Below are 26918 nucleotides of genomic sequence, written 5' to 3' on the forward strand. Positions count from 1 at the left end.
AACCATCAAAACCAGAAGGTTGCCCCTCCTACTATCTTGCTCACCTGGTCAAAGTAGATGCGGATAGAGCCCACGTTTGTTGCTCCTACAGCTGTTAAGGAGAAAAAGCCATGTTTCCAGTCACCTGTAAGGACAACCCGTTCATTGTGGCAGAACAGTTCCTTGATCCAGCGAGCAACTCCAGGATTCACAGACATCAGAGAACCTGCAATAGTGAGAAAATCTTCAAGTTGCCTGGTTCATAGCAGTATTGTAATGCTAAGTGGTATTTTCAGTATAAGTGTAGCTGATTCACTAAACAATTCTGTCACTTATTTGTAGGAAGAGAAGCAAATGCTAGGCAGAGCGAATGATAGATAAGGCTGTAGTAAAAACAAAGGGGTCACAGAAAGATGTAATCTTTAGTCTTCTGTCCAGAAAGATCAACACTCTTGGGCAGGGCTTACATTACTTTGCATTCTTCCTAGCAGAACCACAGGGCAACTAAAGGCCACGCTCATCCTTCATTGTAAGGCTTGAATGCAACCTGGAGCACCATCTCCAGTTCTCTGATAGAGCAAAGGGTTTAAATTTTCATACCTGGCCGACCAGTACCCCCCTCAGCTTTCACTTACTCCCATCTACAGCTTCACCTTGGCTGTGTGCTTCCAGGCAGCCAAAGCCTGCCACTGAAGCAGGGAGCAAAATCTGGGGTGGGAGTCTCTTTCAAAATATCTGCCATTGTTGAAGCCTGTTCTAGCATCAGTCATACCTACTCCTCTCTCACCCAATGGAGGTGGCAGGAGCTCATTTCCACACTACCTGATGCTATTCTTCTACCAAAGATGTAACCAACCGACTTCACACTAGTGTCACCTACAAATTCACATGACAACTACTGTTAATTGTCATCTGATAGGCCCTTAAGAGAGATCAGGGTAAGGCCAAAGGCAGAGCTAGTCCCTAGCCTCAGCCTTGATAGGCAGAACTGAAAGAAGCCTTCTAATAAACACGTAAGATCCATCTAACAAAACGCTACAGGCTACAAAAAGGAAGCTAAAGAAACTTTTGACAGCTCAGAAACAGGTTTCACTGGTTAACTATCCAGTGCATGAGAGCAGCCCCTTCCCGTTCTCTTTGGTAAAAATCCGTAAAAGCGGTTACTGAGACTGTGGCTGAAAACCAAGTAGCTATGTAGCTACAGCTAACCAGGAAATACTAATTATGTGAATCACTTTAAAAAAGTTTACTACAGAAGAACCTCAAAAATTTAAATCTTTACATAGTCCTTGAAGTAATTTAGTAAGGTATATTAACTACACATATTTTTAGCTATAAAATGCATCTGCTTTGCTGCATTGTAATCCAATAGTAGCATTTCACTAATACCCCTTTGTTTCAATCAAGGCCTAGCTTCAACCTGGCACTTGACAGGTTTCTCAAACCTTGTGGCACTGTCTTTCTCTCATGGTGTTTGAATCCAAATCCAAGTACTTAGGTTTTCGGTAGATACTAAGTAGTAAAACATTTTTGTTATCTGCTGAACTGGAGTATGATGATTTGCAAAGAGGACAAAAAGATCTGATCCCAGCTCCAGTAGCATAATTGTTTAGTTGCATCTTCTTTGCTAAGCACAGGGAGAGATCATATTTTAGGGTACTGTTTGGTCTGATAGCAGAACTATCCATTTCAGGTGCAATCTGAACAAACCGTGTTTGGGAACAAGTCAGGTCAGTACACGTCAACAGTTATTTCAAAGAACTAAACCAGCCTGAAGACAGTATTACTTTTTTCACCATTGATAATGTGATTTGTTCTGGTAAACTATACTACTATAAAATTCATTCCCGTTTGTGACAAATCACTTTTCTACCATTATCTATCATGCGACTGGACAACTGCTGCAGCGGTGTGTCTCGTTCAGCAGTGCCACAGCGATGCTTCCCTCCATAGCTGCTCTGCATTCGTCTTCTAGGAACAGAAGCCTACCTGGGAAATGACGTCGGTGTGACACTCTCCAGTCAGTGGGTGAGTGGAAGCAGTGATAATCCCCTGGGGCAAGGTAGATTACACAATGGTAGAGCTCATTCCCCTCCTTTGTGACTAATTGTTGCTGAAAAGAATTACCAGGTGAGGCTGCAAAGAAATCATGGGAAGAAAGGGGTTAAAAACATTCTTCATGCACTCATCTACCCTAGCCCAGCAGCCTACAGAGAACCAGTGGTAACAGCAGAGGACTAAATGCACATGTATTGTCGAGACTACAAAAAGATACACTTCATCCAGAAATCCAGTATTTCAGTGTTCTTTTCCCTTTACAACAAAATTAGATGCTGTATTGTTCTAATCATCTTGGAAGTTCTTTAATTTTTGAGTTTGCCCTTCCCTAAACAGAAGAGCAGAAACTGAAATCCACTGAAACAGAGTTTTTATTAAAGCTACCTTTTTAAGAACAGTTCTTCTCACAGCAACCCTTTTAAGAACAGAATTTGTGAAGACTCCCTATTATAAAATACAGTAGTTGCATTTGTGTTTATGTTGAAAATAACCCTCCTGTTTGCAGAACTCAGTCTCATCAGTCCCCCTGCCAGTTTAGCAAAATGTGTTGCTTTCATCAAAACTCAAGGCCTTGGAGACTGCTTGAGGTGCAGCAGTCAGTAGTGCTTGAGCATAAATCTTGTTACAGAGGAGTGTTTTTGCTAAGCAGGTGCTTGGGCACATTTCGGTCTGGCAGCAGGAGTGCTACAGCCTCTTTATAGTGGCAGATCTTGGAGTCAATTGCAGGAACCAAGCAATTAAATTCAGATAATCAGAATGAGCCAGGCAAGACACTATAAAGCCCTGGTGAAAAAGAGAAGAACTAGAAGAGTGACATGTTTATCCCCAAATAAAACAAAACAAAAATCTTTTTTGCCTGCTTTTGTTCCTGACAATGTGAGAAAGAGATTAAAAAAAAAAAAAAATCTCTTTTCCTGTGATCTCTGAGAACACTGAAAGGGCAGAGTGGAATAAATGCAGAACTGATGCAGAACTCACCCTGTCTAAAATGCAATTCCTCTGTGGAGATGCGAGGTCCCAAGAAAGATTCCAGAGAATAAGTAACCCCTTTTACTTGCTCCACTTCACAGTTTTTTACCTGTCCAAAATTAAGGATCTTGCCATCAGAGGGACTAATCTACAGCGAAGAGAAAAAAATGAAACACATCAGGAATTCATTCATTCCTATTCCTTTGGGGGGCGGGGGGAGTGGGTAGTGTAAAGCCTTCATTTCCTTCTACTCACCACGCTGTGCGCACAGCAGACTGGCCGTGCTTGTGGTTTCAGCTTCCTGCGGAAGAATTCGCTGAGGTTTCTGTAGTGATGCAGATCTTCAACTGCTGCCTCCTTCATGTTCACTCCAAAGGTCCAGATGTACAGGCTGTAGACAGGCTTCCGCAGCCATGTAGGCAGCTCCACTTGGTTCAGGCGACCCCAGGCTCGTGAGAGCAGGCGAGTTGGTACCGATTTGTACAGAGCAACCTAGAGAAAGAAGAATTGCACCACGTCGTTCAGGTCTTCGCACTGAACTGGCTTTCTCTTACTCCTCCCCATAAAACAGAAAGGATCAAACTGTTCTGCTAACCACTCCTTGAGTTCAGTGGGTTACACCACACACAAAGTAGCCTTTAAGTCAGCAAAAAATTAACACTGCACTTCATCCTCAGTCCCTCCGCTCTGATGAGAGCAGATGAGGGACAGGATGAAACTTACTACAACCTTACACTGAAGCCAGAACCTCCACTCCCCCGCAGGCTGAAGCTCCACACTCAAGTTACTGGAAACTGCCCAATGTGAGGCTTACAGAAAAAAAGACATGTCTCACATATTCTAGAACACTCATCAGAAGGGTTTAACATTACCACTATATTCATTTTTGTGAATAACCAAATGAAAACTGACTGAAAAGTAATTCTCAGTGTTTGATAATGTGCTTCTCAGCTGCATCTACCAATGAGGGTGTTTTCCACATCCCAGTATTGTACTGCTCTAATCATACCAGTACAACTGAAGAAACACCCCTGTGGCTGCAGCTACACCGCTATAAACTTAGGCCAACCTTACTCGCAACAATGGAGTTGCTAATCACAACAGTATAAAGTGCCTTTATTCCTGTAGAAATATACTTTTGAACTTACACCAAAGCCCAATTTTTAGTAGCAAGAAAAACAAATGAAAGAATGTTGCTAAGAGGTATATGCTGCTGATGTAACTGGACAAATGACAGTGTCTTCCTGTCGGTAATTCCAGCAGATAACTCTTCCAGGGTTTGTGATACTCGGTATCAGCCAAAAAGCTCATATGACCATGATGTAATCGGGGGAGTGAGAGTGTGTGGACTAAAGGAACTGAATCCTCTGAAACCAGTTTTGCAAAGGAAGTAGTGATCTGCTGAATCTGGTAGGATTTTTTTTGAACAGTACAGCTCAGCTACATTTAACTCCCAGCAAGAAGTTGAGGTTTTGTTTTGGTTTTTTTCTTTTTCTTAGTGAGAGTCATCATTTATTCTCAATATTAATCATATCCTTCACAATTAAGTCTTGCAAAATACAGCCATAAACAGAAGCACACTCTGGCTGAGAGCCTGTCTATCATATCAAATACAGTGAATTAAGATTTCACTCAGAAATCACCATCCTGCATCACATTAAAATACAGTGATATTTCAGAAAGAAAACACCAACCTAATCTTCAGATAAAAACTTCTAAATGAACAGCACCCCAGGTTATATAAGCTGAAGCAGTGAAAGAAAAAATGCTTTGCCATTTTATTTGACATGCCTTACACAGCGTTAATTTCTACACTCAATTTTGCTCAGTTTTCCACAAACACTGAGAATATGCAGATACAAGTGTAAAATCACAAAAATCAAAAGTGCTATTTCCTAGTAGCCCCTTCTCTTCAGAGGAGCCTGGTTTTCAAGTTGATGGAATCAAACAGAACAGCTGTTCAACAAAATAGTCTTTAAGAATGGCAATTTGTTGCAATTTTCAATCAAAACATGTGTGGTTGTTGCATTCTGAAATTGTATGATTTGTGGGGAGAATAACCATATGCAAGGCATCCTACACCCTGCTCTCTCCCTGTGTCAGAGCAGAGATTTGCATATCATTTGGACAGGCTGGATTACAAATGCTCAAAGAACTTGAGGAGCAAACCCTCTCTGCAAAAATGACAGAAAGCAAGAGACCACTCCAGTGGGGCCAGGAAAGGGAACTTGAGAAGAGATTCAGTCTGCCTTATCCTAGCCCTGATACTCTGAGGTAACTGAATTAATTCAAAAGTTTCTGTTGATTTCCCTGGGTAGGCCCCTGACTGCTAGAGGACAAAGAGATTCTCTGCTACCAAAAAAATCACTTGTCTGTGAAGCAATTGGTCAACACAACTATGAACTGTAAAAACTAAAGGGAAACATGAATTGCATCTCTCTGCTTTCATACTAGTGATCATCAGCCTCTGCTATATTAACGATCTCTCCATCCAGCTGCTGCCAGCTCCCTTCGGTATAAAACAGCTAATGGACACGAAGCGCAACAGAGACCTGCTCACACTTACCCTGCTCATAGGCCTCCATCCCACTCTGGTCAAGGGTTTAAGAGCACCGAAAGGCAGAAGGTAATAGAGAATAGTCAGAGGCCAAGAACGGAGTTTCAGAGCAGGCCTAGACATACAGCTTAGCTGGCCCAACCTTCGCCTCAGGGCCAGCTGGGGAAATTGCAACCTGAAAGATTACATACACAACATAAGAGGGTCAGCCATCTCAGCTTCAGAACCACCAGCTTCTGATAGCTGGGGGTGACTTATTCCTGCCAATCTTTATTTGAACATTGCTTTACTCCTTTATTTTGATCAGTTCTTCCCCTTCCCAAAATAGAAGACCAGTTTATCTCAAAAGAAAGAAGAAAAATCTTCTGTCCAAAAAATCGTGTTCACTCTCACACATCACATGTTATAAAGGACACCCTCAAAAATTAAAGACAAGATCACTTGCAGGTGAGATCTGAAAACAAAGTCACAGCTGGTTCATCCAACTAACAACATAACATGATAGTCTATGGCGGAAATAACAAAGAGCAAAGGTTCTTCTTCCATATATCAGAAGATTACATCCCCAGGAAATGGTTCTTGTGACTGTTCCAGCTGTTGGACAGCCGAAGTGGACAGCAAACAATATTCTGAAAGCTAGAAATCTGGGATGCTGGGACTTTAATAAGAACTCTATGCAGGGACAATTTTAAGGAAAGAACAGATACTCTGAGGAAAGAAATCTTTCAAACCTAATAAATTGAGGTTCCTCAGAGGGTTCATGTGTTGAAGGTATCTTGACTAGACTGTGCCTCAAGTTGATTTTGTATCACAAAAGATGTTGGAGTCAAATTTACACAGACCTGTTGGTCATTTGCTAACTTCAGGGAACAAGCACTTACTTGAGAAACAACAGGAGTGGCACTCCTGAGTTCATTAATACAATTTACAAATAACTTGACTCCAAAAGACATCTTTCCAAGTCTTAAAACCTTCACTGGGTACCCTGGTTCTGAACAGAGAACATGTGGCCAAAGCCGATACTGCTAGGGCTGCAAGATAATCTGGTCTCCATAGCCCAATAACCAACTCCTTTGCCTCATAACCAACTGCATCTATGACTTTTTGTCGTGTGGATGACCTGACTGAGAGGAAACTCATTTTGCACAAATGGCCACGGGGACGAGTTAAACTTGTAACTCTCAGAGGGAAAAGCTGCTCAGCTTATTAGCAGAGGACCTGATAGGCCTCAGTTCAGACTCTTGTGGGAGTCCTGGATGAGAGACCCTTCAGGTCCCTGTTTATTCTTTGGCTTCTACTCACAAAGAAACCATTGGCATTTCCAAGGTCACATTATCAAATGAAAGTCTGCCTACCTGAGGGAAAAATATTCAAATCTTCTAGGCAGACGTCCATCCTGGCTAAAAGATGGTTCTCCACACACTGCTGAAGGCAGTATGCCTGTAACCAGGATACAGCTATGGGCACACACAAACTGGAAGTGGTATGCTCTGGCTGCTCTGAACAGCTTGCTCTCTCACTGACTTTATGATATGAAGGATGAACTATAAAATACTGTGCATGTCTTTCCAAGATGGAAAGAAGCTGGGAAATTAAAAGGAAATTTTCTTGCCAACATACTATTTTCAAAACTTGGATCAGAATGAAAATACCATGCAGGCAGGTACAACTGTCACCACTTTGGGATGCAAGATGGTGCTTTCGGCTCAGAGACTTTTTTAATGCAGTGAACACAACTTCTTTCCCCCCAAGAATTAATAAATAAAAACCAGAGAATGATCTTTGCATCACAACGCAAGGGGGGGAAAAAAAAAACAACCCCCTGAGGAGATAAAGTGCTGTCTCAGCAGAGGTAAAGCCGGCTTTCTTCTCAGCAGGAGGTGGGACTGACTCGACAGGGGAATAGGAAGGACATGGGAATCGGAAGGGACACTTCACATCCTTCCTCCCACCCTTACCACCCGCCAGCCTGCGGTCTGCTCGAGGGCTGGCGGGGCTGGGAGCCGGGTTGCCAGCACGGAGTGCGGAGGCTGCCAGCACCGAGCGAGCACGGAGGTCCCGCTCCCCCTCCCGCCGCTCTCCCCCCCCTTCACTGCAGTCACTCCTGGACCAATCCCTGCAGAGCTGCATCCTGGCAGCTCGCTCCGGAGCCCTCAGGCTTCTTGCTGCCTTGGCCTGGTTTCAGAACAGTCCCTCACTAATTTTTCCATTCTCCTAGTGATGGAGAGTAGAGAGGAAAGGAATGAAAGCCTCCTCATTCCCCTTGTCATATAACAGCATGCCCTTCTCTGCCAACTCAGTGCATAAGGAGCTTTATAGTAATTAGGCCAAAGAAAAGCTTTGCAGATGGCTGTCGCTCCTTCTGCCCAGCCACCCTCCCATCCTCCCTCCCTCGTTTCTCCCTTCAGTCACCATTCCTGCAAAGCAGAAAATACTGGACAGTACCTGAAACGAGTTCTCCTATTTGGTGTACCACCGGCAGAGCCAGCCCGGCCTGAACTCTCCAGTTGTAGCTGCTGGTCCCTGGCACAGCTGCTGCTGCTGCCGCCGTTCCCTGAACGCGGCCTCCGGACATGAATTTTAACTTTGTGGAGGTTGTAGCAAGAGGGTGGAGGGTTAGATAAAGCTTTATAGCATCTCACCATTTCCCTGTGTGCAGATCTGGTCCCTGCAGGGTGTTTGACTGACACATCGTCAGGGTGACGGTTGTTGCAAGGCTCAGTCTTTTTCTCTACCTCTCTTTCCTTTGCTTGCTCCGGCACAGGAGAGAGGACACGGCGTCACAGTTCCTAATTCCCCCGCTGGTTTGTCTCTGGATTCCCCCTCTGTTTCCCACTTGAATCTCTGCTACGAGGGTTGCAGCTATTGCAAACAAACAGGCATTGTGTCATATTTCAACATCCCACTATAAAGCCGACTCTGCACAAGATAAAAACGAGCTGTCCATATAAGCAGTCCTTGCTCCTTGCTAGTCAGGGTGGCCATTGAAACTCAAATCTCCAAAAAACACCCCGCGGTCCCAGGCTGCTGGGCAGCGATGCACTACAGTCAGCTGAGCAGCCAGCTGGCCTCGCACAGTAACCCCAGAGCCTGTCTGAATCCGAGGCTGGGAGGAGGATGGGGCGGAGAAGAGGAGGAGATAACTCCCAGCTTCAATTCTGCAGTGCAGCAGCTGCCGCTGAAAGAGTTCTGGACTGCTGGGCACCAAAAATCCTTTCCTGCTCTCCATGTCCAGCTTGGAAAGAAGAAAACAGAAAGGAAAGGAACGTCCTTCTATTTTATAACCCTGGCCAGACACAAACATCCATCTCCTGAAGTCTCTTTCCATCTCAAGACTCACGTAGGGAGCAGGTAAAGGACATTCTTCTACAAATACCCAGATACATAAGCCAGGTTTAGGGTCAGCTTGAGAATCGTGTTAACGTGTCTATTATGTGACCCTCAGTGCTGTCACAGGTTTTACTCTTGCAGAGCCAAAATACAAAACATGAGTAAAGGAAGCTGGTTTGGTTTTGTTTTTTTAAAGACAAAAGGCTGCAGTATTTCTATCTGAGCATTTTGAATATACATAGGGAGAAACTTCCCTCTCTGACCCTGCAGATCACAATCTCAAACAGATTTTCTGCATCTGGATTGTTAAGGGAGCTTGAAACCAGACCCCTGGTTCAGAAAGTGGAAGTCCGTTAGCTACCTCTCACCTCAAGATTAAACCAAATACCCAGAACAATTTAGGGGCTAACTCTCTAGTGGCTACCCATTTCACTTATGTTTTCTGTTAAAGTCTGGGGTTTTTTTTTTAAAAAAAAAAAAAAAAAATTCCTTGTTTCCAAAGCTCTCTGAACACCATGAAAGCCGTATGCCTAATACAGTAGATCAAAAAGAGCACTGGTGCTCTGATGTGAGGGAGAAAGCTGTATTGTATTAGGGATAAGGCAGAAGTGGGAGGGCCAGAAGGAAAAGCTGGAATTAACTAGCTAATGGCATCCCACTCAGGCCTCAAAATGAAAATATTCTAGCAAGAATTGTGTATTTTGATTGGCCTTCAACTCCAAATATTACAGATATTCCCTAGAAACACCTCTTAAGTTCCTGCATTAGAGTATTTTTTTCAGGAAGAAAACTGCCATATGGTATTCTGTATCTCAGGAAGTTCCAAGACCTGTGTGCATGTTGTTGTTTAAGCTGAATTTTAACAATTTTGTATTAAAAAAACCAAAAGCAGTTAATTGGAAAGAGGTAAATTTAAGATCAGTTAAAAGCACTGAAACATACTCCTTCCTCCCTGAGCCCTGTGCCAACTTTTTTTGTTTTCCTATTTAAAATAGCATTCAGTCTTTCTCTGGCTGGCACAAGCAACTCCTACACAACAAAAATGAAGCCATCTGTACAGCTAAACGATGAAAGCAGTTACCCAAAATCCCATCAAAATTCAAAAGAAAAGCAACAAGGAGCAGAGGGGAGCTATTTCTCTTGATTTACCAGGAACGTTAGAAATTACTGCCCTTAAATAATAATTTTAAATAGAAACAAGCTAAATTGACAACATCATTTCAAAAGGCACTTCATCAGACCAAGATGAAAATCATTTCACGCTGAACACGCATCTTCACGAAACTGTGGAGTTGGTTGGTCGGGTTGGTTGGGCGCTGGTGAGGCCAGGCAGGAGCGGGCAGGGTTCCCCAGCGCAGCCTGCCCTTCGCCCGGGCGGCTCCGTGCCCCGCTCCCACGGCCAGGCTGGCACCCGGCTGGCACCCCGCTCCCGGGCTGGGCTCCTCCTCGGAGACCTTCACCTACTCATGACTTTGCAGAAAGACAGCAGAGCAAACAGAAGTCTTATCTACATTTTCTTCAGTGCTCTTCCCTGAAGGATAAGGGAGGTAAACCCACAAGCCCTCTCAGTAGAAATTCAATCTTATCCTCCAAAACATTTTCAACTATTATATTCTAGATTGAACAAGCCTGATTCGGTGAAAGCATGGAACAACTTAAATAGCTCACCTGCTCCCTAAAAACACATGGACATTAAGATGTTCTACAGCCCAATGCAGTGGGAACTACCACCCTTCAGTTCAAAAAAATGTGGTGCAAGAGATTCCTTGAGGTAGAAGGGGGAAATATTGGTGTTAAAAGCTTTTTTTCTTCCACCTTTTCAAAAAACTGAGTTCCAATGAGTAAGAAGACCTGTGTTTTTTCTCAAGTTCTGTTCTACTGACCTGATTACATTCGCTAAGATGCAAATACCTGAGTCCTGCTTAGTCTGTGGTAAGCTGCCATCCCTGTTGCAGCTGCCCCAGAAGCAACGTATGATTCCTACAGTGTAAGGAGGCTGAAATGAAAAATCCACCCTGAGTTTACCCACTTTCCACGGGGAAAGGAACAAGAACTGGTGATCAACCAGCTCATGACAGAGGGACTCATATAATGGCATCTCAACAGCTGGGCTTCTTGGGGTGCAGGCAGTGCCACAAAGCCTGTGTTATCAACTTAGACAAGAATCTTATGATTGTTGGTTTGTAGGAGGTTGGACATCAGTACCAAACTCTCCCACCTGCCTGAACCCACCCAGAATCCATGTTAGATAAATAAAATAAGCAGTTCCCAGCAGGTATAGATCCCTAGAGAATTATTATCTAATAGAGAACTGCTAATCTGCCAGCCACGCAACACCACTCTGCTCTGTCAGCTCAATTAAGTGTCAAATCCAGTGACCCTGCTTAATTGTCATTACTACCTCAAGCCCTTCCCTCAAGTTTTAAAAAAACAATACAGCGAGGCATTTGCAAGAAAGACTAATATGCAACTGAACCTTCAAACCTGCAGTCTCAGTTTTAAATCGTAAGCATGAATCATTAGGCTTGGAATGCGCTAGTGAGTGCTCAAAGCCCTCTGGTCACACTTTCTACATTTGGTAACAGAACTACTGTTTAAAAAATGCACCGTATGCATCCAGCTGAGGTATTCCACTGAAGAGCCAGCAAAAATAAGGTCTTGAAATCAGGGGAGAGGTACTGGGTGACCGTTTATTAAAGGTTCCATTCCTCTCCCAGCAGCATCTGTTTAGTTTCAGACACGTAATACCCCTGCTCCCACCCAACCTTCTCCGGAGCCAGCCCACCAAGAGAAAGCCTCGAAGCTCCCCACCCACCCAGGAGCCGCTCAGCTCTGCGGGCACAGCGGAACTGCCCTCCCGGTGCTGGGGACCCCCGAGCGCAGCGCCCGCAGAGCTCTGCCCCCCCCGCGCCGCTCTCCGCAGGTCCGGGGGGGTGCTGGCCAAGGAGCCGCACTGCCCTCGGCATCCTCCCTGAATTTCTAAAGTTCTTTACTTTTCATAGGAAGACACCTTTCTATGTTTTTTTCTTTATTAAGATAAAACTTCTGATGGTTTTCCCCTAATTTTACATCGTGGTTTTAGCTGCATTCTATAAATGGGGGGGGGGGGGGAGAAAGAGTGGTGTTTTCGGCTAGCCATAAAAGGTTGGCTGGTTTTTTATAGACTTAAACCTGAATTCTGTGCAAAAAGCCTGTTGCACATTCTCAAAGATCTCTTCTGTGAAGCAAGGAAAAAAAGTTTTATTTACTTTCGCAAAGTGACATGAAAACTGATGACACCCAAAACACATTGTATTATTTTAGTATTTTGCGGTAACATTTTCCATTTCACGTTTAAAAAAAACCCCGTATTTTAGCTGAAGGTATCTGCAAAGCAAGCCCTCTGTTCTGTGAGGGGTCGGTAACGGCAGCACTAACCGCGTTCCATCCTCCCAGCCGAGCCGGGCCCGCCGGCCGCGGAACAAAGCCCCGGCGGCTCCTCCGCCCCCCCCGCGGGTGCTGCGCGCAGGGAGCTCACGGCGGGACTCTGAACTCCGATAACGCCGGTCCGAGAGGCTGGTTTTGTTTAAATCTACTAAGCGATTACTCATGAGAGAGCCGAGACTTTGGAACATCTCTCGTGAAACTTCCAGCAAGCCAAGGACCAACGACTCCTCGCCCCCGGCCCCCCCAGCCCTTACCTGAGGGCGCCCTGCGCGCCCGCCTCCTCGCCCTCGCCCACCGGGACGCGGTGCCGACCCGCCCTTCCAGGCAGTTTTCAGACACGTGAATAAAGCAGCGGGTTGCACCCCCCCCGCCGGCCAAGCCCCGCTCGTGCAGCGCCGGGCTGGCGGGCTCCTCCGCACCCCCCCCCCGCCAGGCCCTCACCTACCTCCCGGCGGTGGCACGGCCCGCCCGAGCAAGGGGACACCGCCGGCCCCGCGGCCGCTCCCGCTCGCTCCCCGCCGCTCCCGGTGCCGGTCCTCGCCTTAAGGAAGCGGCGCGGGGCGGGCGGCCCTCCCCCCCTCGCCTCCCAGCCACTGGCGCTCCAAGGCGGCGGCTGCCTTCCCGCAGGGCCCCGGCCCCTTCGGAGGAGGAGCCAGGGCACGAGAAACGAAAAGGAAGAGAAACCGGAGGGGACCGGAACACGGCGGCAACGTTGTCTCGCCCAGCCGCGGCCCGGCAGCCCCCCGGGGCGGGGAGGGGAGGAGGGTGATGGTGTCCCGCAGCCCCCCGGGCCGGGCCTGGGCCGCTCGGCGGGAGAAGGGCTCGGCCTAGGGAGGCACGGCCCAACTTGCCGGGGGACTGCGCTGCCCACGGGGGTGTCTGGGTGCGGTAACGGAGCCCGACACACGCGTTTTCGGCCACAGCAAGGAAGTGCACTGCAGCCTCCCTGCTGCTCCTGAAACGCCCGGAGAAACTGCTCCCTCATCCCAGCACGATGCTCAGAAAGGTGTATGGTATGAGAGAGAACAGACTGACATAGTCAAAGCGCCGTCTCGCCGCTCAGATTAAATGCTGATTGTACTCACTTCAAGTTTCCAGGACAGCTGAGAAACACATTTACACCGTTACACCCTTCACACGTTCTGATCTTGTTGAAATTCCACCGCTTTTAACATTTTGTGACCATCTGTCACATGCATTGGCCCATTCTACAAGAATTTTTTTTGTAATTGCATGTTTGCTCAAACAAAACTCCAAACATCAGGACATGGGAGCAACAATGAAGAATAGGAAACAAACCCAACTGGAGATCATGCTTCATTCTTCCAAAATTGGATTAAAGAAATAGTAATCAGAGATTTTTCCATTATTAGCTCTTTTCTGAACTTGATACACACCTCTTAGCATAACACTCTCTGTCTCCTCTGGGCCAAGAAAAGCACCTTCTGTATTGTACTGCCAAAATAGCATCCAGTATCCTCTGTTACACAAATACAAGCCGTTTTCAGTATCAATAGGAAAGACTGTGTTGTTCTTACCTCTGAGAATCAATATCCTAAACCTATACTCAAGCAGTTCCCCACTGTATTAAGCTGTTTTTAAAAACTGTGGCCCATGACAATAAGCTGAGGTTTGAACAGGACAGAACCGTGTATTAATCTGTCATCGATAGCAGATGTCACTGCAGCTCACTTCCTTTAAAGGTTCACTGTTTTTCCTGGTGCACGTCACCCCAACACACACTGCTTTTTGCTTACACAAACCAGAACAAACTGTGGAAGCAAAGGACAGCTACAAGAAGTTCCTCTCTCTAGAGAAATACTCGTGTTCATCTGGTCTCCCTTCATCCAAACTCAACCTTTGGCCAAGGTTTCCCATAGGAATTCTTGGATGCTATAGCAACGCTGCCCCAGTGCCCAGGTGAGAAGGGGCGAAATGTCCCTCGTTAGCATATGAATGGCTGCTGTGCATGCAGATCCCAGCCAGGAAACGTCTGTGCCGGCAAGGATTTGAACAATAAGCTTCCATCCATCTGATAAATATCTACCCGTCTCCCTCCAAGCTCTCTGCTTTACCTCATCTAATTAAATGAAAGCTGATCCTCACTGGTATTCACAGCAGGAGACACACTAAGGCGTTAATCAGCTCAAGCTATTAGCTACATAATGTCTCTAAGAAAATCATAGGAAGAAAAGATCTATGCTAAAGAAACAATAGTTTTGTCTTTCCCTATGGGAAAACTTAAGGGACACTTGACTTAAACCAGATTAATCCCTCCCCCCATTCTTTATGGAGCTTGAGCAAAGCAAAACCATATAGGTGGATACTCAATTTTTAAGTCAATCAAAACCTGCACGCTTCTGTGACGATACCGATATCTACCTCTGCAACGGGGAGAGATTCCCTGCCTGCATCGCATGATGCTGCTCACCTATTTCATACCTCTCTTCTGCTCAGAAGCAGGGGGATCTGCCTCACACACGGAGCCCTCGGGTGGAAGATGGCACACGTTCGCACACGAACACGAGGTTGGTATTGTGCAGTCAGAACTGTGTAGCAGCAGGCTCGGCAGTGAGGGCACGTGCAGCAGTTTCTTGTTCTATATTCCTCTTTCAAAGCCCATTCAATCGAACTTGGTCACTTTGGGCCTATGCAAAGGCTCATTCTGCTCTAAAAACAAGACTACGCCCCTCTTTTCCACACTCCTAAGTGTGCTTCCAGGGATGCAAAAACCACAATAATGAAAAATGATAGGTCAGCAAAACCCACTCCACTTTCCAACAAAAAGGAACAATGCAGCTCTTATTTTTCTTGAATCCTTCATTGTTTGGAATATTTCTTGCAATGTCTGAACAAAGTTTCTCCTTTTCCTCCTAACTGTCAAGCTTCCTTTCCCTCCCACAGAAGCATTCAACAGAACTTAAGCAAATCAGGAAGGACTAGGAAAGACCTTGCTAGTGTCTACTACTAGTATCTGCGGCATTTGGAGCCCTGCTTATCAGTTTGAAATTCTTTGTGTGATTCCCCACTGCAAAAACCAAATCCTTTAAAACTCTTTCATCAAAAGCAATACTTGTAGCTTCACCAAATAATAACCATCAAATAATAACAAACCAGCATATCAGTATACGGAAAGAAAGCAAATTTAACAAGGGAATTACCCTATTTCACACCTAAAAGTATGAACAATAAGCAAAAAAAAATTGGTTTTGAGTATCAAAACTGAATTGACATTGTCTTATTAAATAAATACTCCATGGACACTTACCAGTTCTTTTATCTTTAATCAGAACATAAAACCTGTTCAAAATAAGCCTCAACAGGAAAAGAACATATAGAAGACATTTACAGACAGACTCCTCAGGAGCTATCACAGCCTAAACTGTCTGGATCATGTCTGACTTGGGTCACTAGTGAAAATGAATTTAGGGATTGCAGCCCAGTCCCCCACAGGCATGTGGCCAAACCCCTCACAAACCGGCTGTGTGCTCAGGAATGCAAAGAAAGGGGATGCTAAAGGTCATACTGAAGCATCTTACACAAACCTACAATCCCAGAATTTTTAACTCCTTACCTTCAGAAATGGCACTGAAGCAGGCACTCACCTGGCTGTTCCGAAGAACACCATGTATACTTTACCCCGTCTAACATGGAGTTGTACAATATATTTAGTATTTTAAAGGAGATACAGCAGCTACAGGAAGTTATGAAGTATGTCTTACTTCAATGGTGCAATGGATATTTTGACTTATGAATCTGATACACATACTGTAATTCCACAATAATTTCTAAACTCCTTAGAATCCAGAAGGAAAAGGCAAAAATCCCTCAGGATGAGCAAGATCCATTACAGACCTAGGTGTTACCTATGAAAAAAAGGTCTTGCAGGTAAAACAGGTAGATTTTTATTAACTAGGTATTAATTCTGTCTCAGCTTCCTTGTAAAGTATATAAAGCATGAAAGCATAGAGGAAGTAACTAAAGTGCCAAAGTAGCACAGATCAAGCAGCTAGTGAGAAGATAAGCCCTACAACTTCTGCACAAGCTGTACCCATAGCTAGAGCTACTAGGACAAAAAAAAAAACCCCTCAGCACTGAATGTTTTTTCTAATTTTATAATATGTAATTTTAGTCTTGTCTACTTTGATTTCTGTATTTAACTGTGTAAATTGCATAATGTGCTTAATCTGGTACCTTGCAACGCAAGGTGGGGAAAATGAGAAAATGCATCGCACTACACAGAGCCACAGCCCCATCACTTACTGCAGACGCATGCCTTACGCTCCCTCAGGAGTGCAAGTGGGCAGTAGGTTGAAGATGAGTCTGCATCGTGCCTTGGCAGTGATGAAGGCCAGCAGCATAGAGGAGCAGAAGCCAAGGGAAAGCCATTCCCTTTTGCTTTGTGCCTGTTAGACCACATCTGGAATACTGCGTCCAGTTTTCTTAGGATCAGGGAAGACATTGATAGACTTGAGCATGTTCAGTGAAAGGCCAGCAGCGTGGTCAAAGGGTTGCAGCACGTGGCCTGTGAGGATGGGCTAAGGGTATAGAACTAGTTTAGCCTGGAGAAAACTTAGGAGGGAGCTACAACAGCCTTCCAACATCCAAGAAGAGGTTACTGAGAAGGTGGAACCAGGCTTTTTACTGAGGGAGTTGGAGAGACACACCCATAAATTGAAACAGAGGAGGTTCTAACTGGATGTAAGGAAAATATTTTTCACTACAAGGATAATTAAGCAGTGGAACAGGCTGCCCAGAGACACAGTGGAATCTGTCCTTGGAAATTTTTAAGACCCAAGTGGACAAAGCCCTGAGTAACCTGGTCTGAATTCAGTGTTGGCCCTGCTTTAAGCAGGAGGGTGGACTACATGACTTCGATCTGAATGATTCAATGCCTACCAAACATCTTTATATTCAAAATACATAATACAATCACTTGATTAACTCTACCTCCAATTTGACAAGTATTTCTAAAAAAAATCAAGTGTCAGCCTTACTAAAAGATGGAGGAGACGCCAGCAGTTCCTAATGCATCATTACATTGACTTCAGCCAAAATTATATTACTTAAGTGACAGAAACTTTAGCTCCATGATTTGTCAAAAATGCATTGGCAGTAGAGGACAAATGAAACATTCCCGTGTTGGAATGAAAGCAAAGGAGCTTTGCAGCACATTTGGCAGAAGCAAAATTGCCCCAAGTTTCTTACCTCCCACTCACTTGCAAGCTTCACAGGCACCTCTATGCCCCTCTTCTCCAGCTGTTCCAACTTGTAATCCTCATATTTTTTGTATCCTGCGTATCCCCCACCTGTAGCTACCAGAACATGGAAGGGGCGCAGGCGAAAGACTTGCCCTAATGGAGCAGTATGAAGCTTCTTCCTGTCTGTAATGAAAAAAAAAAAAAAAACCAGACTTCAGGAAAGAGAACAACTACACGGTAAAGAAAAAGCTGTTATGTGCTTAGGCAATGAAAATGTAATCAGGAATGTGTGACACAGAAGTTATGTATAGATGCTCCTAAGTACTCCAGTTACTGCAGCTTACCAGTTACTGAAACTCAGCTGACGAACACTAACTGGCCATCTGTGTTTTTAACCTCATCCCCTACCCCCCCACCCCACATCCCTTCAACATTCTTCCCCCAAAAACATATAAAATGAGCTCCCTGAAAACACCATGGAGAAATATATAAAATGAGCTGCCTGAAAGCACTCTTATGCTTTCCAACTATGAAATCTTCTTTGTTGTTACTATGCAGAATAACCAGTTGCTGGGGAACAATCTGTAGTACTGTGGAGCTTCATGCTTCTCAGCCATTAAAGCTTTCATTATAGTTAGGGAATCCCTAAATTGTACAGCTAACTGGAAGAGGGAAGGAAATGACGACCTGCTTTAGTGTAGGTCTGGTAAACAGGATAATAGCCACATTTCTGCTGTAATACAGGTCACCACATGAAAAAAAAAAAAAAAAAAAAAGACACCTAGTATTAGTCAGTCTGAAGGTTCTCAGCAATGAGCATAAGTCACTACCGGACAGAGAAAATGCCCAAAGGAACCAACTCTCGAATACTGATTGGTGTCATTTCCACAACAATCATTAACATGGATGAGCCAGAATCAAAAACAATGGGCTATCTCTTGTTCCATCAGTATCAGGTTTAGGGTTTGACTATGAAAGGATACATTAACAGCATAACAAAGAATTCAGTAAACACCAAATCTATTTCTAGATTGCATAGAGACAAAGCATAATTGCTTAGCAGTCTGGGAAGCTTTAGTTCTAAGTAGTAGCCGATTAGCATTCTGCTATTCTTCATCCATGTTGCTGCAAAAAGATACCCAATAAAAGTAATTCTTGCTCACGTTTTGTTTTACCAAAATAATGCTTTTGCTCATTTCTTTCCTACATATGTGATTTAAAACATTGTTTGAATTACATGTCCCAAAATACATCATAATATGAAAACAGCTTTATTCTTACTGAAAAAAATTATAGTATTTTCTGTGGGAAAAGAAAAAAACAACCAATAAACAAGGCAGCAACTACAGTTACAGTTAAGATTCTAGAAAATATTCTGCCCTCAAGAACAATGCTCAATAAAGGCAGGGATCATTTAGAACAGCTACATGTTTACAAAGAAAGACTTTATTTATTTTGAATTTACAAAGACTCTACAACCTTTCAACTTTGCATCACTATTTCAACAGAACCGTCTGTACAGAGACCAACATACTCTTTAGCCCTAAAGCCTTTAACTCTCTTCCCACCACATCTTTGGTTCTAAGTTCACAAAGCTGCTCAGCTATTTCACCAGAGCTTAGCAAATTCCCAAACCCAAACCCCTCAGCGGGAACAGCTCTTTCTGGTTTGTATCCAGGGAGAGGTTGTTTCCACCTCAAGAGCCTGTACTGATTACACCAATATGAATGTTTCTCTTCCTGGGCTAGAGACCAAACCATTTGATGTTCCACAAGACACAGCAAACACAATTTAATTTGTTGATAAATGATTTGGAGAGTTGACTTTTCCCCATCTCCAGCATTAAACAGCACTTCTGTAACTGGTATCCAACACGTGATCATTGGCAAAGGCATCTAACACACCATTATTAAGCTTTTTTTACCCTGACAAAATAAAATTCCACAACTTCCAGACATGAAAGAAATTCACACAAGTTTACAAATTCCAAGATAAAAAGATTAGTTACTGATTTTGGCAACAAAACCAGGTTCAGGCAGTTGGCCCTGTTTGGAGATTTCAGCTGAACATCATGTTCTCTAATGATACTAATGATGCAGCTTTCTGGCAAGCAGCACGAGAATGTGAGGAAAGCTCATGTCTTGGCACATGAGCCCACAGAAACAAGTCCAGGACAAAAGGAAAAAGGTGTAGGACTTTCAACATATACTAATAACATGTTTTTAGATCTTTGAACCCTAAATTTGAACTCCTTATAGTTAAGGCTAACCTGTTTCAGATTTCTCTTAAACATTGAGTATATTCAGCAAATGAGAATAAAAAGAAAGTAACAATTTCCTCCTCTGGAACTGATGAAGACAACTCATTCCCTCAGAAACATTAAAAAATCCAGGATGAGAAAGCAGACTGCATAACTGAAGGCATGCTCTAGTCTATGCAATCAGATGCAATGATACAAATATTGCTTTGTTACTCTGACCTACTTACAAATTTCTTCTAGGAAAGGATACAAACACTTAGAGGAGGCTGTTATAAGGGGTAGTGATAAAACTAAAGAAGAGTTATCTTCTCTTCCTAATCATTTGCAAGTCATCTAGATTTAAACCCAAATCCAAATCTGAAATATCAATTGATTAGAAAATGGCTGGCTAAAAAGTTAATTGGTTCAAAACTCAAAGCTAACTTCAAATTACTTTTTCCTCCATGTGATCAACAATTTTGCATTATGCACCTCAGCTTCCTAGATATTTTTTTCTGCAGTGACTAACTTTGATTTCTAGACAACAGAGTTGTTGTTTCTATTTATCTGTGTATGCATATTTTTCAACAATGAAATATCCATATATGACATTCCAGACGAAGGATTTGGACAGGCAAGTTAACCCAAAGAAATGGTTATAGAAAATGGGATCAAGACCTCAGCTAGCAAGGAAACAAAAATTTAAGACTGTATGCAGTTGTTATACTAATATATGACAATGCATATGCTACAGCTCTACAAACAGCTATTTTTTTAAAATATATACAAACAATAATATTTGATCTTCACAGCATTACCCAGCTAGAGTAATTCCAAGTGCAAGCACCACTTTAATCAGGTCTTAAACATTTCATGTATACTACTTTGATTTCCTGATTTATTAAGATTACAAGTACAAATCGAAATATAAAAGGATATTTAAACCTTTTCTTTCTTACAAGCCTGTTAAACTGCTGAAGTCTGAATTCCTCAGACTTCTCAAGGTGAATAGCTGAGAAGAGCTGCACTACAAAGCAGGTAATACAGCTGAACATTTTCAACAAACTTCCACCTGGTTTGTGCTGTTACTTTCTTATTATCCATTATATATTAAGCTTGAAGTTGCCCTTCTCAGTCAGTCACTTCACATCTAACATTATTTGACGGGCTTTAATGTTGATGACGGGTATCATTTTAGCTGTCAGGCTCATTATTAATGACTGCTATTACAAAGATCTCTCAACCAACATCCAGGCAGACTCTTTCACATTATCATTGTGACACTGTCCAGCAAAAGAAAGATAGAAGCATGCCTGGCCTGCTGTGCTGCCCTGCTAGAAACGCACTAGAGCAACAGAACACTTAAAAAATGTTGGAGGACATGCAAAACCATTAAACTGATGTAAAAAAAGTTTCACGTTTCAAAACCAGGAAGAATGATACAATGTAGGTGTGGGAAGTACAGGGACTACTGGCTCAGCAAGTTCTTCAAAGTGTTTTTTTTTAATGTAAAAAACACTGTCCTAACATGAATCTCTCTGCTGAATTGTATTGTGTCTTTTAAAAAGTAATTTTTCAACTGTAGACTCCTCAGAAGTTAATTAAGAAAAATAAACCTACTGTTAATGGGTTTTCGTTAGCTGTACAGACATCATCTTCACAAGAAAAATTTCAGATGTTTTGAAAAGTTTAAAAGCTACATGTAAAGAGATTCTATTATATATGTTCTTCCCCAGAGTCCTTCTTCCTCTAGCACTTGTTATTAGTATCACAGCCTGATTATTTTTGCTTTGCAAAATATTCTACTTTCTTCAGTTGCTGAGAGTAGGGAGTGCAGGGAAACATGAAGTCCCTCATTTCACACACAGCTGACCTGAGGAAGCCAAGAAAGTGCCACTGTTGTTACATGACTAGCTTCTAGTTTACAGTATGTTGTTAAGGTGTACAAAAATGCTTGCAGGGAAAAAACTTGATTCATTAGTGTGCCAAGATGGCTGTAATATGAGAAAGGTGCATTTTGTATTGTATTTACATACAGTGAGGCATGTATTAAGGATGCAGAGCTGCCCAGCTATTGTAATGTTTGAACATATTAATAGCAAACCTGACAAAAAACATATATTGCCAAGGAAGATGGACAAAAATCCCAATATGAATTTTCCTTAGGAAAAATAAAATAAGTAGAAACATAGAAGCCATTCACTTTAATACCCTAGCTCCTTTTCTGTTGGCCCTGTTACAGTGTCCCAGTGAAAAGGACGATTGTCAAACTATCAAAGGAGCTTAAAAAAGGCAGATAACCTCCCTCAAAGGGGGTACATGAAAAGAGACCACTAGGGCAGCAGATGTCACAATGATAAAGCAAGCTGGTTACTTTCTCATAAACACATACAGGTATAGCGCAGGGTCAGAGCAAACAAAAATAATGAGAAAAAAAAACAGAAAATAAACAATTGCATGGCCTATTAATATGCCCCAACAGAGGGGCCAACATTCCCCCAGATGGGATCAGCTCTGCCTTTCCAGTTTTAGCCAATACTTCTCTGGATACTATAGCATCTAAACTGCCGTCCAGATTTGTGTCTCTGCAAGGCTCCTCATACCTCTAAAATCATTGTGGAACAGATGGCACTTCCAAAAGGACAGAGAAGCAGCTTTCAACCACAGCTAGGGAAGCTATTTGTCTAAAATGCTCCTCTTGTTAAATGAAATTATTTGGGGTTTTTTTAAAATTTATTTTTATTGCTACAACATTTGCTATCCAAGTATTCCAAAACAGCTGAGAAACAATAACACCTTGTAAGGAATCTGATGAAATAGGTAAATAGACTTTTTTTACTATCTGGAAAACGTAACACCAAAGAAGTAAAGCATAATTTGTCTATGGAAATGCCATGAATCAAATAGGTCTCTGATGCTGGTACTCCCACTTCTGCTTTAATCTCAAGAACTTCATATTCACCAATATGTGACCATAATTTGCCTGACTTTGAGTAACCCTGAATTTAAACACGCTGAGTAGATACAAGCCTTCACTTACCATTGAAAAATGTCCTAGAAGGTGGCTGCTTCCACAGGACTCCAGTTCTAAGACACAGGTTCTCGTGTATAAGGAAGTTATAACTAGTTAGCAAACTGCAAATAAAACAAACAAGAAGCAGCTGCTTAAGTACAAATGTAAGCAGTTCAATGTAGTGACAATCTTCTCTTCAGAAGCTGAACAACAGAGGGACAAGTTTCCTTGAAATATCATAAAATTTCCACTGAGCCTATTCCCTTCTGGCCTACTCCTTCCCTAAAAAAACCAAAAAACCCAATCCAACTGCTCCTAAAGATATTTAATGTTGTATCTATTTTATCTTTTCTTTTTCTTAACAAATATTGACACAAGTTCCTCTTGAGCTTAATTCTATTGTAACGATGATACTCTTTGGAGTATTGTATGTGCTGATCTTGGCAATAGCCCTTTTTTGGGCAACTAGTTATGTTGTCATTATGTCATCTTGGCCTGTTTGGAGTTCTAAAATGTTTGCGATGGTGAATACAACCTAAGTCTTTTTTAAAAGCAAGCTAATATAATCTAATTTCATCTTGGTTTATGCACTGCCCTGGCCTACATGTTTAGTAACTTGTTACTTTTTCTTTTTTTTTAAATAAGTGATTCTAGAACAGATGAGAGTTACTACTCTCTAAATCTGCTTCCAATTTAACATAGACCACTTTTATTCAACAGCATGCAAACAACTCCTTTAAGGTCACTATATTACTTGTATTTTGCCGGGGAAAACAAAAATGTTTAAAACAGGATTGTTTTACCTACAAGGAAAGTACGTAGCACAAACACTGTTATCTTCTGTAACAACACAGCTAACATGTATTTACTTCCATCCAAACGTAACGTTTATAATGGGCAAAGTTGAATTCAGCCATGCTGATCAAAACAAACTCTGCTTGCAAATGTAGCAGTAAATTTTGTAATGATTGTTTTAGCATTTAGTATTATTCCATCTTCACCAGGCTGCTACACAGGTGTGTCATTTAGGGAACCTCCTACAACAGCAACTGTCTTAAGAGACACTTATAAATTCAGTTTATGTATTTCCTTCCTCACCACGCTGGTGGGAGGAGTATATAGAAAGAAAAGTTATGGACTCTATGAAGAAGTAATGTCATTTATTAGACCAACTGGTATAGCTGGAAAAGTACAAAGGCTGCCAGGCACAGAAGCTCTTCTTTAGAATTTGTCTTACCACTTTGTGCACTGGTGAACTGTGAGTGGTTCCGCCACTCTGAAAACACATTAAAATACCTGTAACTGTCCAACACAGGGAAAAGGTTCAACCAGGATTCTTCATCTGTTTAATACAAAATATTTCATTTCATGTTTCTAATAAATCTGAGAAGAATCCATCCAATTGTACAAGAACTATTTCTGTTCAAAGTCTGTAAATAAGCACATTTAGTCCTTGATGTCATGGCAACACCACATCCTGCTGTTAGTCAGGTTCCCAGGCCCAAGCCAGGGCAGGTGAGGGGCAGTGCTCTCACACCAACAGGCTCAGCTCAGGCCCTTTGGAAGAACCAGGTCTGGCAGGTCTTGGGCAACCCACTCATTCCCAGGATGCAAATGCCACAGCTGGGATGTCTTCATTTGGCCCTCTGACCTTTCATCTCCTCTTAATCAGATACACATCGAGTACAGAATTACTTCATTAGCTTACAAGCTATTGCATCATTTAGGACGATTCAATCAGAGGAAATGATTATTAAGAATTTTAAGAATTCATTTCAGGTGTCTACTGAGTTACATATAGACATTATCTCTTTATTTAGAAGAAGAATCTACAAATAACAGATTTCTTGTCTAGAAATCACATAGTGATACTAGTAAACACTTGCTAACAGTATTTTAATGTCAGCTAAGGATAAATAGCTATAGTTTTCACTTATCCCCATAACATGGTATCAGTAATATTTCACTCTGCCCTTCAGCTTCCTGGTCTCTATTAAAACCACTGTATTAACCCAAAGGTGACAGGACAGTCCCTCACCAAAACATAGATTCCTGTAACCAGATGCTAAACATGCCACACTGCTGCATCATCTCCCAGGATATTATTTCCTTAGCAAGACAGAAAAAACATCCCACGCTGCTGCAGAACCTGTATGTTTTACAAAGCTACATGCTGTAATTTTATCATGAACAATGAGGTCAGCTGATCCGCATGGGTCATACACCAGACCTACACTTATTTGCAGTATTACGAGGCCTGCTTTACAACATTTTAAAACACCTGGGATGAAAGGAGTGCTTGCCCATCAGTAAGCTGGGAGCCTGTGGGGTCCGTCTAAAGGATTACAAAAACCTAAGAACAGTTAGCATTAGACTTAAATTTACCAGAAAACTTTTAGAACCCTACAAAATCAGGGGGAAAAAAAATATTAAAAGTCAGGTACAGCCTAAAGCACTAGTATTCTCAAAACATGTATTAGTCTTGATACATAATAACCCCCCCCAAAAAAAAGCACAGCCAGAACAAAACTTGCTGGCTTCACAGAAGCATCTAGGAGCTGTTCATGTTGCCAAGGTAGGGCAGGGCACACCGAGACTTGGTACTTCAGCAGACAGATCATCAGAGAGGAAGGAGGCAACAATTATCCGCAGACCCTAGGCTCTTACCAAAATTGGTTTTGGTGTCCAACATAGGAAAACCAGTCTCCTCCTTACTCTGAAATCTGTCTGAAAATGGGTAAAGGTGACAAGACTAAATAGTTTACTGTCAGCCTTCCCTTCCCTGCTCCTGACAGCCTGACCTTGATGGGTACAAGTGTATAGGAGAGCGTTGGCCTCCTGCCTCTGCCACCCGACTGGAGGTTGTTGGAGCAGGAACTGCCAGGATTCCACATTAACTTCAGCCCCTCGGTGACTTCAGCCATCGTGGGGCGAGGGACAACACTCCGCTGCCGGGCACTGAGGCCGGACGGTAACAGTGCACTCTGCACACGAGGTGTTTTCTCTAGGTTTTGAGAGAGAAGGTGGAGTAAGGGGACTGTGTGTTCTGTTTAAGAACGCAGAATTACGTCCTAGAAACGGTATTCTTCAAACTGTTGCATTGCTATGAAAAGCGTAAGCTTTAAGAGCGTATCTCCTGTAAAGGCCTGCTAGGTGCCCCGAGAGGTGCTTCTCCTCCCAGCCAGTCCTTCCCTGGGGCATTACATAACCTTTAGGGGCTGTAGCTGCCCCCATCTACCAGTTTCTGCTAAATACTTACGCACTGACAACTACAGACTATGAAACTGGGTTAAAATTATACAAGGCCACACGCTTTTCTTTCTTAAAACGTGTAAAACCTTCATCATTCTTTGCAGTTTGGAGAACGAGGACAAGACTCCTCACACATGCCCCGGCAACAGGGCCGAGTCACCAGAAACAACCGCGTTTTCACCCCAGCCGGGAAATGTCAGCGAGCGAGGCAGCAGGAGAGGAGGGGGCGGCTGCGGCCCCCGACCGGGGGAGGCCGGGCCACCGCCCGGCTCCGCCTCACGCCCCCCACCCCCGGGGTGCCGGCTGTTAGCGGCTTTGCCCGCAGCTCCGCTGGGGCCTGACAGCCCCAGCCCCAGCGCCCTCGCCGCCGGGCAGCCCGGTGCGGTACGCTGCGGTGCTGTCCCGCCTGCCGCGCCTGTACCTGCTCCGCCGCAGCACGGCCACGCCGCCTCGCGCCACGGCCGCCGCCATCTTCCCTCGCCGCCGCCGCCGGCGCCTCTGCTGCGTCCCGCGCGTGAGGGCGGGAGACGGCCGGGGGGCGGGGCCAGGCGGCGGCGGGCGGGGCCGGCGCGGCTGAGGGAGGGTGGTGTGAGGGGGCCGGTACCTGAGGGGAATGCGGTGTGTAGGGACGGGACCGCTCCTCAGGGGAGATAGGGAATGGGGACACGGGTACGAGGCTGTTCTCCAAAGGGGGATGTGGTATGTGGTGAGGGCTGTTCTCTGGGAGAACGTGGTGGGGGGACAGGGCCATCCCTGAGGGGACATGATGTGGGCACAGGGCCGTTTCCCCGGGGATGTAGTGTGGGGACGGGGTGGTCCCTGAGGGATGGGGACAAGGCAGCTCCACAAAGCGGGTATGGTATCAGGACAAAGCTGTTGCCCAAAGCGAGGTAT

The 26918-nt window shown here is 43.7% G+C and overlaps 2 protein-coding genes across 5 annotated transcripts in view; one reads left to right on the forward strand and one right to left on the reverse strand.

Moving 5' to 3' along the window:
- Positions 1 to 1978, forward strand: part of SFI1 (SFI1 centrin binding protein) — a 37664-nt gene extending 35686 nt beyond the window's left edge. The window contains exon 31 of the mRNA XM_074887215.1: positions 1955 to 1978. The gene's annotated coding sequence lies outside the window, so the exon portion shown is untranslated. The remainder of the gene's footprint in view (positions 1 to 1954) is intronic.
- PISD (phosphatidylserine decarboxylase) overlaps positions 1 to 26512 on the reverse strand; it is a 29573-nt gene extending 3061 nt beyond the window's left edge. The window contains exons 1-7 of one of the 4 annotated variants that reach the window (XM_074887232.1): positions 26446 to 26512; positions 22800 to 22894; positions 17528 to 17703; positions 3262 to 3498; positions 3016 to 3154; positions 1969 to 2115; positions 45 to 205 (exon numbers count right to left, since the gene is read on the reverse strand). In XM_074887232.1, the coding sequence (XP_074743333.1) occupies positions 45 to 205; positions 1969 to 2115; positions 3016 to 3154; positions 3262 to 3498; positions 17528 to 17703; positions 22800 to 22894; positions 26446 to 26495 (1005 nt within the window). In that variant the 5' untranslated portion in view covers positions 26496 to 26512. Of the gene's footprint in view, positions 1 to 44; positions 206 to 1968; positions 2116 to 3015; positions 3155 to 3261; positions 3499 to 5572; positions 5739 to 8008; positions 10749 to 12764; positions 12889 to 17527; positions 17704 to 22799; positions 22895 to 26445 lie in introns of those variants that run through there. The other 3 variants (XM_074887231.1, XM_074887230.1, XM_074887233.1) reach the window with 3 other exon arrangements.
- Positions 26513 to 26918: the final 406 nt, after the last annotated feature.

This window comes from Strix uralensis, chromosome 17, assembly GCF_047716275.1.
Source record: "Strix uralensis isolate ZFMK-TIS-50842 chromosome 17, bStrUra1, whole genome shotgun sequence".
Taxonomy (NCBI): Eukaryota; Metazoa; Chordata; class Aves; order Strigiformes; family Strigidae; genus Strix; species Strix uralensis.